At 43.5% G+C, this 12,631-nt stretch overlaps 1 protein-coding gene across 1 annotated transcript in view; it reads right to left on the bottom strand.

Moving 5' to 3' along the window:
* The window catches only part of LOC136290980 (complement C1q tumor necrosis factor-related protein 7), a 75,365-nt gene that overhangs the window by 47,024 nt on the left and 15,710 nt on the right, over nucleotides 1–12,631 (bottom strand). The window contains exons 1-3 of the mRNA XM_066185483.1: nucleotides 5,191–5,248; nucleotides 809–897; nucleotides 197–298 (exon numbers count right to left, since the gene is read on the bottom strand). Of these exons, the coding sequence (XP_066041580.1) occupies nucleotides 197–298; nucleotides 809–897; nucleotides 5,191–5,233 (234 nt within the window). The 5' untranslated portion in view covers nucleotides 5,234–5,248. Of the gene's footprint in view, nucleotides 1–196; nucleotides 299–808; nucleotides 898–5,190 lie in introns of the transcript that reaches the window.

The raw sequence follows: 12,631 nt of genomic DNA, 5'->3' as shown, positions 1-12,631 counted from the left end.
TAAGCAGTTTATTACTGTCAAATATATACCCTAAAAATAAATAATTAGAATGGTTCCTTCCTGGCTACTAATTCAAAGAGTAGCAAAATTCTGATAAATGAAACTGATCTTCAAGAGCGTGAAGACTTTCATATCTTTCATGTTTCACATTCACTTTCTTATTACAAGAATAGCAAGGTACAATGCACAATTTTACCGTTTTGTCCAGTGCTAGTCCTGGTTTTCTTTCTCTGATGCCTTTTAAGCGCCTTGGTTGTGGACTGGGCTCTTCTTGTGATAAAGTAATTTCAGCTTTTGTCTAGGCAAACAAATGAAAAAAGCGTTTAGTTGTAATAGAAACAGAAGTAGTTCAAAGCTACAATAATTTCCAGGAACTCAAGACTTAATTATATTTGTGTTAGGGACAGAATCTTTTTATTATAAAATCAGTTTAAGTGATTTTCCAGATCCATATATTAATATGCCTTATTAAACTGTACAGCAAAAGTACAGAGAAATCCATTCCTTTCAAAATAGTGTAAGAAATTTTTTGACAAAGAGCACAGAAAGAACTTGTAATGACTGTACCACCTGAATTACAAAACAATGATACCTTTTATGTCACTATCAACAAATTAAATATAAACTTTAGAAAAGAAAACAGCAATACAGAAAGTAATCACGCTGATGAACTGAGTACCCTTTCAGCTTCAGAAATAAAAAAGCAGATATCCCAACTCAAATTCACATAGCACAAAGCAAGTAAAATGAAGTGGGTGTTGCTTATAAGACTGAGATCAATCAAACAGGACTTCTGAAGGATTATTACCTTTGCAGCTTTTAGTTTCTCTCTCATTCGCTGCCTAACACAAAGCTCTGCAAAGCTCATCCTTGATGTAGAAGGAACAGGTGGCAATTCTGAAACAGAGAAAAATGGTAATGTGTTTAAATTAAGTATTTTCTGAAAGAAATGTATGGAAAATAAAACCATTTATACCAGAGTCCCATGTTCCAACAGAAAGAACTTGAAAGAGAAAATCTGAATGAATGAAACATTTTTTTGGTATCCAGTCCTTACAAAGTATAATTTAAATGCATTTAAACTGCAACAGATCTACCTTTCATTACATACTAGGAACCACTGTACGAAATACTTCAGCACATTTTTAGTCGACCATCATTTTGGAAAGAAAAATCCAGTAAGATAAACCTCACTACCACTGATTCTACTCAGAATCATCAGGAAATTTGGGAGAATGATAAGATTTCCAAATTATACAATTTACTGCCTGTATTTGCAGAAAAGAAAAATCCATTGCATTTGGAAACTTTCAAAAGAATGAACAAGGTTTAAAGTGCAAACCCCCTATTTTATAGGAATTATCAGCATCTATCTCAATCTAACACCTTTAAAAGATTTATTAATGATTTTAATGGTGCAATAGTGTTTATCTGTGTACAGAAAACACAAGCAAGAATTCTCAGAAAGTCACATTTGCTCAAAGATGGCCTTTGAAAAGTTTTTGGCATTGAGAAAAAAACTAGCATTTTTTAAAACTTCAGGGTCACGAAAGATGGCAGCACAGAAAAAAGGCTGTGTCTGCTAGAGATGGAAATTATGAACTTTAAATGCACTATGAAAGGTGAGTACACACTGGAAAAAAATTAACTTCTTATTCTAACACTGGAACCGAGTCCCTTAAACAGTTATGGAACCTTCCCTAGTGCAAGCTTTTAAGTTAACAACAAAAACAAACAAACATACAAACCCTAAGCCTCAAAGAAAATCAACCAAAAAGTCCCACCAAACCCAAGTATCAAGACTTAGAAAAAAATATTTCAAAGAAGAAGCTCGTCTAGAGTCACCTTTAGATTTTCCTCTTGTGAATTTTTTCTACCTTTTAATCTGTTCAGTTAGCATGCAAAAACATATTCTATTTCATTGCAGCAAATGCGTCATTTCATTTCCATTCTGACAAATGAAAACTAGAAAGCAACAGATTAGATGATCTGAAATCCTTTGCAATTGTCCGTAAACATTTCCAGACAAGCTAGGTGAACAGTGTAAACACGCAAAATTAGGGCAGAAAAAATCTGCTGCTACTTTAAGCACCTCATAAAGCATCAGAACTTAAGTTCTGTATGCAAAATTCTTTATTAATTAACCTGTTCCTTGAGACAACAGGGTCATTATCTTTTCCATATATAATGAAAACCATTTTAAGGCTTTGGTAGTTGCATCAAATACCGTGAGATACTGTAGCTTTTTGAAAAAACGACCACATTAAAAAAAAAGGGTTTCATTACTTTATTTCTCTGGACGTACACTTTTGCTCTGCTTATGTGAATGTGCTCTACAGCCAACTAAGTTGTGCTCAACTTCAAAATACATCTTTGAACTGAACAAACTAAAACTGATATCCATGAACATACTACTTTTCAGGATCACCATTACAAGGCTATATGAAAAAGATCCACACCATGTTTTACACTGAAAATGTAATTATCCTGCAGTGGCTCCGTACTTTACGTCAGGCAGGTCTAACAAGTTTGCTGGATGGTCAAACCAAATTAAACCTGAGAATCTGAAAAAGTCATCTACTGAGTGCTCTCCCTTGATTTCATCTGCACTCCGAGGGAGCCCAAGCCATTGGATCTCTGTGTGGCTTCAAAGGTCTCTGCACTGACACAGTCTCAGAACTTCTGTGAGTGTCTCAAACCCAACAATGAAGAAAAAGATACAGGAACACTGCAGCTGTGCTGCCTTCACAAGGTAGTAACTACTAGACATGGGCTTTTAATTTAAAGCAATTCTTCTTTTGAAACTCTTATTTACTAGTCTGACTAGTGGACTGACACATAGCCATGTCATTCCATTTAAGAAAGATATAAAGGCATTAAGCGCACATATAATTGGATTAGAGTAAAATTCTGAATTTCTGCAAGCAGATTGCATTAAAAAATAGTAGAGACCGATTGAATGCTTGAAAGACTAGTACAGAGATAATGCTGCATATTAAGTGAAGAAGTAGCTGATGGACATGTTTCAAGAAAAGCGTGCCATAGTGGGCCCAGAACGATAATCATTCCTTGCTAGAAGAAAATCAACCACCTATTTGAGGGATGTCACAAACTGCTGATTCCAGACACATTATCTACTTCCCACTTGTTTTAAAATACAGCTCCCTTTTCCTGGAAATAAAGCATGAGGGGTGTGTACACTTTTAACACCACAAATTTAACATAGTATGGTGACAACTATAACAAACTAAAAAGGCCTCAGAATAGAGATGATGTATATTATCACTGGCATTAAAATAAAGCCAAAACAAGATAGTGGAGCAAACAGACTACATAGAACTTTACAATGGCACCTGGAAAACTGCAGGGGGAAATTACCTTTTTGTTTTTTTGGTTTTGGTTTGGTTTGTTTGTTTGCTTTAACGGTTAGTTATTACTTGGCAGGAAAATGATAATCAGAAATTCATCCACAGATCATCACTCTAACAAAGGAGTGAGGAACTCAAATCCACTCTTTATAACTGGGCAACACAATAGCCAACAGCAGTGTCAGTATATTCAAGACTACAACATTTAGAACATGGAAATTTAAATGATTTATAAATCTGTCAAACTGTATCCTGGAGAGGTGGGGGGAACTGAAATAAGTTTTGAATAGATACATGAAAGCTTCAGCTCAAGGTAGTCTTTCTCAAAATGTGAGATGCAGTTTCAAAAGACCCCATCTGAATAGATGGATAAATTACACCAAAATTAAGTAAACCAATGCTATGGTCTATCCAGAATACCACATACTGTGCTTCTCACTTGATCATATAAAATTTGCAAAATTACAGGTATTTTGGAAGAAGTAACAGAGCAAAATACTTAGGAAAACAAAACATTTATCACATAGGGAAACTAGCGACTAGTTTTCTTCTGAGGAGTACTGCTGAGCTATTCTGTTTATTCTTGGAAAATGAGCTTCTGTAAAAGAAAATAACCATCACTAGAGGGTGCCTCAATTTCCCCACGCAATCAATTCTGAAAATTGTTTGGACTCCATCTGTCAAGAGCATAGCACTTCCTAGCACAAGCTGGCACAGTGAGACTCAGGAAACATACAGAAGAAAAATACACAGACCCTGAAGAGCTGGAAACATCCCTATATTGTAAATATCTTTAAAATTTGTCTGAACCATATTTTGTTAAAATGTGTTTAAGGACAATGCATACATTTTATTTTGGTAAGACTTGGCATTGATGAAAAACTTAAGTATGTTTATACTTCACTAGATTTTCGTTCTACTGATTTTTTTAATATTCTGCTCTTAATTAGCTCTTTTATGCATCCTATTTAAGAAATACTTGAGCACGTTTTTAGTCGACCATCATTTAGAATAGAAAAATCCAGTAAGATAAACCTCACTACCACTGATTCTACTCAGAATCATCACGAGCTTTGGAAGAATGCTAATATTTCCATATTACATATTTATGGTAAACCCATGCAGAAAGACGAGACATGCAGTTCTAGCAGTTTCGCACCACCACATCACTCTCTTAAACATTCCTACTTTGTAGGAGTATTTAATGTGTGACAGTAAAAATAAGCGTATCAATAAATCCATACATCTTCATACCCATGAGAAACACCTCAAGTACAAATTATGGAAGTTTACAGTATCATTAGGGTTGGAAGGCACCTCTGGAGATCACCCAGTCCAACCCCCACGGCAGGCAGGGTCACCTAGAGCAGCTTACACAGGGATGTATGAGCTGTTCCATCACCTTCCCAGGGACGGAGACAAGGCTGACTGGCCAGTTCACGTTCAATGATATAAATACCGCACGTCTACATAAACATATCTGAAAAGTGTAAGGGCATTTCAGAATCTAACCATATTTAAACGCGATAGGAGCACGCCTTTCGAGCGCAGCGCTGCCCGTCCGCTCGACGCCCGAGCTGGCTCGGTACTGACAAGCACAGAGCCGCGGCCACCCGGGCTGCCAGCAGGGTCTGGGGAAGGCCTGCCAAGGGCAGGCTCCTCCCGCAGCAGCGCCACCGTCTATGGCCGCAGGGAACCTCGGAGCGGAGACGCAGCCCGGGGAGCAGCGCCGGGACGAGCTGCCCGCGGCGCCGGGACCGAACACGGACGGGCGGGCAGCACAGCCCGGCGGACCCGCGCCCCACCGCTGGGAGTCACTCACCGCGCACTGTCTCGGGGCCGTCGCTGGGCCCTGCTGCCGACATGGTGCTGCTGCGTTCCGCCCGCGGCCCGCCGGGACCCGCAGCGTCCGGCGGCTGCAGCGGCAAGGGAAGGGAAGGGAAAGGCGATAGCGGCGGCGGCAGCGCGGCCGGGCCGGGAGCGGGACCCTGCCGGGAGCGGGAGCCGGCCCGCCGCCGGGCGAGCGCGCCTGCGCGAGGGTGCGCGTGCGCGCGGGCCGGGAGCGCGCGGCAGGGACCCGGCCGGGGACGGGCGGGCGGAGGGACGGGCGGACAGCCTGCTGCAGCAGCTTCACACCAATATATTTTATATATACAAACATAGAGATCTTTGTCTTTGCAGTTAGTCTCCTCATACCGTAGGGGTTTGGGCTCTCTTTTCCCCTCCTGACATTTTACTGTTTAAACGGGATTACCTCAAAAGCTGCTCTGCAGATGAGAAAACAGAATAACGTCGTGGTTTTGCAACCGAAGCGCGGCTAAATATATGTAACCAATAATTTGAAGATAATTAATCAACTGAGTGTGGATCAATATGAAATAGAATTAAAAAAATAACCCACAAATCCTAAACACATTAGGGGGCCTACTTCCAGCAGTGGTACTTAGAGTTGCAGTGTATTTGCACAGAAATAAATTATGCAGATCTGAATGAACTAGAATGGTACTGACAGATGAAAAGAGCTTAAAAGAGAGTCTTGGCTTACTTATTTCACTTTTCACAGCTATATATAAAAGATTCCTATTATTCTCGGTGAAAAATGATCATATACCATATTTATCTCTATGAACTGGACACTAACCTCCATGATTATTCTTCACTGCAGTTCACCTGAGCAGTGGCTGACACCTGGTTGCCACAAAACACAGGAATTACTCATGAGAGATATGCTTCAAGGGATGCACAATGATCATGAGAGACGTTCCAGATAACATTTTTCCCCCAAACACTTATATTACGCTTTAACGTACGGGCTTAGGACGTTAAAAACCCCTTCTTTTATTCATAAAGGAATGATTAAAAATATATGTATCCATTTGATTATTCTGTATAACAGTGAATTATGTGGGTCTGTACATGCTGTGTGAACACTCTTGTTGTTTTGTTTTGTTTTGGTTTGGTTTTTTTTTTTTTTTTTTTTTTTTTTTTTTTTTTTTTTTTTTTTTTTTTTTTTTGCATAAACAACTCATCTGTGATCCATAAAGCTACTGCAGTACTTGGATCACAGGGACGTGTTCAGTCCCTTTTCTCCCTGCTTTCAGTGTCAGGCTGAAATCACTTCTACCCACTAAATTACTTTGGTTTTGTTTGCACTAGAAAGTGGCTGTATTTGGTTAAAAGCCTTGGGGAAAGTTTTACATTTATATCTACACAACTCAATTTGTTGCTGCTGCTACTGCAGGTTCCTGTACTGCTCTACCTTTCACAAACGGCAAAACAGCCATGGCTGTACTTGTTCCTGGCACAAAGCTTGTGCCAACGTAGCCGCACCCATGCAAAACCCAAGGGCCAATGTACTGTGCTCGCAGATGAAGTAAATCACTGCAGCATAGTTTATTCTGGACCTTAAAATCCCCATGAAACAACTTACGGGAGTAAAATGCGGGGCCTTTTTGTGTACCTGGCTAAATCTTTGGCAAGAGGGCTGACTGAGTGTCTTGGTTTAGATAGCCAGGTATCTGCTAGGGAAGATTGGAGTGTCCCTTGGACTGTAAGCCCCTCCCCCTCTTTCCAAATTATTATAAATTTGCAATTAAAAGGCTGTCAGGCAAAGATTTTGGGAATAGGTGTAGCAGTTCTTTATTAGGGATATAAAAATGCAAATGTTGTAGTACAGAAGAATAAGCAAGCAAGCAAACATACAAACAAGAAATCCTAGAAAACCCTGACAGAGTCAGAAATACAACTTGACGCCCTCTTGGTCAGAGTGTCGGAAGCAGTCCAGAGTAAGTCCTCTTGGAGTGGCAGATGTGGTTTTGTTGGAGTAGAGATTGTCCCGTCGAAAAAAGGGTTCAGTAATGGTGAGATGGGTCCGGTCTTGGTCTTCCTCCAGGGATCCGGTGGAAAACTGGATACTTGGTGGCACTTGTGGCTCCTTTTTGTCTAGGTGGAGATGGTTTGGCTCCTCCTCCCTGGGTAAAGCATCTCACAACAGGATTATGTAATGTGTCATGTCATGGGTGAGCTTTAATGGTCCATTAGCGGACAATATCCCATGGGGGTAGTGGGACACGGTGTGCACTATCTGTTAAGGATCACTGCACCATCTGTTTAAGGATCACTCCACCATCTGATAAGCGACACTGACCCATTTGGGCAAAGATAAGCAACACTGCTCCACCCAGTTTCAACAGATGGAGTAGAACAACATGTCTTTTTTGGTTTATGAAACTCAAGACACTGAGGGTGACACAGGTAACCTGTGGTTTCCTTGACACTTCTTTGTATGGGTGTGTACTGGCTCATGCATACTTGCTTCAAAAAGTGCTTCCAGCCCAGCCTAGAAGATGCAGAATGATCTTCATATCCCTCCTTATCTCTCTTAGGAGATGCCTGGTGAAAAAGAAGTTGTCTCCTGCCCGAGTCTCAGCTTTACCAACTACTGGCCTCAAGTATTATCAGATTTCTAAATATGCCTCAACTAGCACAGGGAGCTGAACTCACCCTAAGGAAGTGGCTTTCTTAGACAAAAGTAACTCCCTCCCAAACCACCTGTGCATTTGCCTCAGCACCACTTCCCTCAGTATCTCTCACCAGGCTAAGGGTTATGTACCTAAAAATGGCCACATTTCCTTGCTGCTGGCAAGGTTCATCAAATACCTTGTTCATGGCACAAAAAGTACAGCCCTGCAAGAAGCAGCAACCTTTTTTATCACTTGGCACATAAATCTCTTTTTCATGTCAAACTTTATGTATCAAATTGAAACAGTCTTTCCTAAAGGCACATGTAAATGTAGAACACTGGCAACACTGAAGAAGTGCTTTATGGTAGTTTTCTTTAACAATTTGGTAGCATTTCTTGAAGTTAAGTACTATGACAGGCACTTTAAAATGTAATAAACAACTGGATGTGAGAACTGTAAAGCTCTTCACTAGCTCAGAGGTGGTTTCCAAGCACTGAAAACTAACAACAGAAACACAGAGAAGTTTTCTCACACTGCTCTTTAAAAAAAAAGTATTGAACAAAAGTACCTAGAAAATTATTTTGGGGATTTTGTGTTATTTAGATCTGTCTCATTCATGAAAGTACACAGCTGGGGCTGCCGCGTGGGAGCGTGGCCAAGGCCCCTCAGGGCTCTGGGCACAGCAGGTGCCACCAGGCCACAAGTGCGGGTGCTGCTCTGTGCCAGTTCATGCCTGCTCCGCTGGTGTTGGAGTGCTGGGGGTGGCCCTTCATGACAGGGACACTCAGTGTTGGGGCCCTTTTTGATGTGGGACCTGGGGGTGGCCAGAGCCCCGTGTGACATTAGCGAGCCCCGCCCTGGCTCTGAGGATATCTAAGGGGCGCAGAGCCCCGGGGTGCCCCGTCCCAGGCGAGCTGCGCTCTGAGAAGGAAGCAGCTCCCTGGATCCGTCTGCGCTCGAGGAAGATGGAAATTGTTGAGAAAATGAGCAAGGAGAAGGAGAACCCCAACTCCCAGCCCACCCAAGGGCCACTGCTGAGCCTGTGGAGGAGGCCAAGAGGGAGTGATGAGGCAGGAAGGAGAGGCCAGTGGATGGACACAGCCAGGATCTTTGCTCTGCCAAGGGAGCCGTCTCGGTCCCACGCCTCCTCCTCCTCCTCCTGCTCCTGCTCTTCGCTGATGCCCATCAAGCTCCCACCACTGCACCTCGGGCAGCCAAAGGTGGGACCCAAAAACCTTGAACATGTCAGAGTCCCACAGGTGCAGCTCGGGCAGCCGCAGGCAGTGCCGCAGGGCAGCCGGAGCCAGGCCCTGTCCCTCTGTGGGGACAGGCTGCCACCGCAGCCACGGCTACCACGGCTGTCACCACTGCCCTGCCTGGTGAGCCCCAGGGACACTGAGAGCGCAGGGGAGAAGGGGCCGCAGCCCTGCAGCCCCTGTCCTGGGCAGCCATACAGCCCCATGGCCAGGGTGTTCCTGCCCCCGCTCAGGGTGGCTCCGGAGGGCACAGCCCGTGTGTCCCCGAGCTGGCAGCTGCTGCCTGTGCTGCCCATCCCCTCAGGGGCCTGCGCTGTGGAGCACAGCCTCAAGGATGTGGCGATAGATAAACAGAAGGATGACAATGAGCTTTTCTGAGGGGACAGCAGGAGTGACCAGGAGCTGTCCCCAGTGGAAGATGATGTCAAGCTTGTTCCAGTAGACAGCACAAGTGATGAGGAGCTGTCCCAAGTAGAAGAGGCCAGCGAGCTCTCTCCTGGGGACAGCAACACTGAACAGCAGGTGTCCGCAGGTGAAGAGGCCAATGAGGTATTTCCAGGGGACAGAATGCTTGACAAGGAGCTGTCCTCAGTGGAAGAGGACCTCGAGGTTGTTGCAGGGGACAGCCCGAGTGACCAGGAGCTGTCCTCAGTGGGAGAGGCCCTTGAGGTCATTCCAGGGGACAGCGCATGCGAAGAGGAGCTGACCCCTGTGGAGGCGCATGAGGGCAGCACTAAGGGAACAGTGCTTCCAGCACTCCCCTGAGAGGGCAGGGTTAGGGTTAGGGTTAGGGTTAGGGGTTAGGTTTAGGGTTTGGGTTAGGGTTGGGGTTAGGGTTAGTGTGCGGTTTAGGGTTAGGGTACAGTGTTATGGTTAGGTTTAGCGTTAGTGTTGCCGTTATGGTTAGGGTTAGGTTTAGGGTTCGTGTTAGGGATAGCTTTATGGGTTATGGTTAGGGTTAGGATTAGTTTTATGGTTAGGGGTTAGGCTTAGGGTTCGGGTTAGGGTTTGGGTTATGGTAGGGTTAGCATTAGGTTTACAGATAGTGGTTATGGTTACGGTTCGGTGTAAGGTTCGGGTTAGGGTTAGGGTTAGCGTTAGGGTTAGAGTTTGTCCAGCCCTTAACATTTAATTAATCCGTTATTGGATTAGGGTTATAGTTAGGGTTTGGGGTTATAGTTAGGGTTAAGGTTAAGGTTTGCGTTTGCTTTAATGTTAGGTTTAGGGGTTATGCTTTGGATTAGGGTTACGTTTCGGGTTACAGTTAGGCTTAGGGTTACGCTTGAGTTTAGGGTTAGAGGTTATGTAGAGGGTTACGGTTAGGGTTAGGGTTAGGGTTAGGGTTAGGTTAGGTTTAGGTTTAGGGTTAGGGTTAGTGTTAGGGTTAGGGTTTGGTTTAGGTTTAGCATGAGGATTAGGGTTAGTTTTAGGGTGTTGGGATAGAGTTAGTGTTACGTTTAGAGTTATGGTCAGGGTTAGGGGTTAGGGTTAGAGTTCGTGCTAGTGTGGGTTATGGTTAGGATTAGGGTTTGGGTTAGGTTTACGGTTAAGAGTTAGTGTTAAGGTTAGTGTTGGGATTCGATTTGGAGTTAGGGTTAGGGGTTAAGCTTAGGATTAGGGTTAACGTTATGGTTAGGGTTATGGTTTGGGTTAGGGTTAACCTTAGTGTAAGGGTTAGGGGTTATTTTTTGGGTAAGGGTTAAGGTTAGGATTAGTGTTAGGGGTTATGCTTAGCGTTTGGTTTAGGGTTGGGTTAGGGTTAGGTTTTCGGTTAGAATTAGGCTTAGGCTTAGGGTTAGGGTTAGGATTCGGGTTAGGGTTATGGTTAGGGTTTGGGTTAGAGTTATGGTTAGGGTTAGTGGTTATGGTTAGGGTTATGGTTAGGGTCGGGGTTAGGTTAGGGGTTAGGGTTAGGGTTAGGGGTAGGGTTAGTGTTACAGTTAGGGTTAGGGTTAGTGGTTAGAGTTAGGGTTATGGTTAGGGTTAGGGTTAGTTTTTGGGTTAGGGTTAGTGTTGTGCTAGGTTCGGGTTAGCTTTCTGGTTAGGATTAGGGTTTACTACTAGGGTTTGGGTTTGTGTTAGGGGTATGGCTATGGTTAGTGTTAGGGTTAGGTTTATGTTTAGGGTTGGGGTTAGGTTTAGGTGTTTTGTTAGGGGTTGGGATTAGGGTTATGGTGAGGGTTCGGGTTCAGGTTAGGGTTAGGGTTAGGTTTAGTTTCCGGTTTAGTGTTATGGTACGGTGTTATGTTTAGGTTTAGCGTTAATGTTGCCGTTATGGTTAGGATTTGGTTTAGTGTTAGTGTTCGAGATTTTTTTATGGGTTATGGTTAGGGTTAGCATTACTTTTATGGTTAGGTGTTAGGCTTAGGCTTAGGGTTTGGGTTTGGGTTAAGGTTAGGGTTAGGGTTAGTGTTTGGGTTAGGGTTATGGTTATGGTTAGGTTAGGGTTAGGCTTAGGCTTAGGCTTAGGGTTACGGTTAGATTTTGGGTTAGAGTTATGGTTAGGGTTAGTGGTTAGGGTTAGGGTTATGGTTACGGTTAGGGTTAGGGTTAGGGTTAGGGTTATGGTTAGGGTTAGTGTTGGGTTAGGCTTCGGGTTAGCGTTCTGGTTAGGTTAAGGGGTTAGTGCTAGGGTTTGGGTTTGTGTTAGGGGTAGGGTTATGGTTAGGGTTAGGGTTAGGATTAGGTTTTTGGGTAGGGGTTGGGATTAGGGTTAGTGATGAGGGTTCGGGTTCAGGTTAGGGTTAGGGTTAGGGTGCGGTTTCGGGTTAGGGTATGGTGTTATGGTTCGGTTTCACGTTAGTGTTGCTGTTATGGTTTGATTTAGGTTTACAGTTAGTGTTAGGGATAGCTTTCTGGGTTATGGTTAGGGTTAACATTAGTTTTATGGTTAGGGGTTCGGCTTAACGTGAGGGTTAGGGTTAGGGTTAGCGTTACGGTTAGGGTTTGTCCAGCCCTTAACTTATTTAATTAATCTGTTATTGGGTTAGGTTTGGGGTTAGGATTATGGTTAGGGCCAGGGTTAGGGTTATGGTTAGGTTGAGGTTTAGCGTGAGTATTAGGGTTAGGGTTTGGGTAAGTGTTGGGTTAGAGTCAGTGTTACGTTTAGAGTTATGGTCAGGGTTAGGGGTTAGGGTTAGAGTTTGGGTTAGTGTGGGTTAGAGTTAGGGTTAGGGTTAGGTTTATGGTTACGCGTTAGTGTTAGGGTTAGTGTTGGGATTCGGGTTAGAGTTAGGGTTAGGGGTTAAGCTTAGGGTTAGGGTTAACATTATGGTTAGGGTTAGGGTTAGGGTTAGGGTTAGGATTAGTGGTTAGGGTTAGGGTAATTATTAGGGTTGGGGTTAGGTTTAGGATTAGTGTTGGTGTTGGGTTAGGGTTCGGGTTAGCGTTCTGGTTAGGTTTAGGGCTTAGTGCTAGGGTTTGGGTTTGTGTTAATGGTAGGGTTATTGTTAGCGTTAGGGTTAGCGATTTTGGTAGGGGTTGGGATTAGGGTTAGGGGTGAGGGTTCAGGTTTCTGGTTAGGGTTAGGGTTATGGTTAGTTTC

Source organism: Chamaea fasciata, unplaced genomic scaffold (assembly GCF_029207755.1).
Source record: "Chamaea fasciata isolate MVZ Bird 193981 ecotype frontalis unplaced genomic scaffold, bChaFas1.0.hap1 SCAF_6, whole genome shotgun sequence".
In the NCBI taxonomy this organism is placed as follows: Eukaryota; Metazoa; Chordata; class Aves; order Passeriformes; family Sylviidae; genus Chamaea; species Chamaea fasciata.
This window is presented reverse-complemented; position numbering and strand designations above follow the sequence as displayed.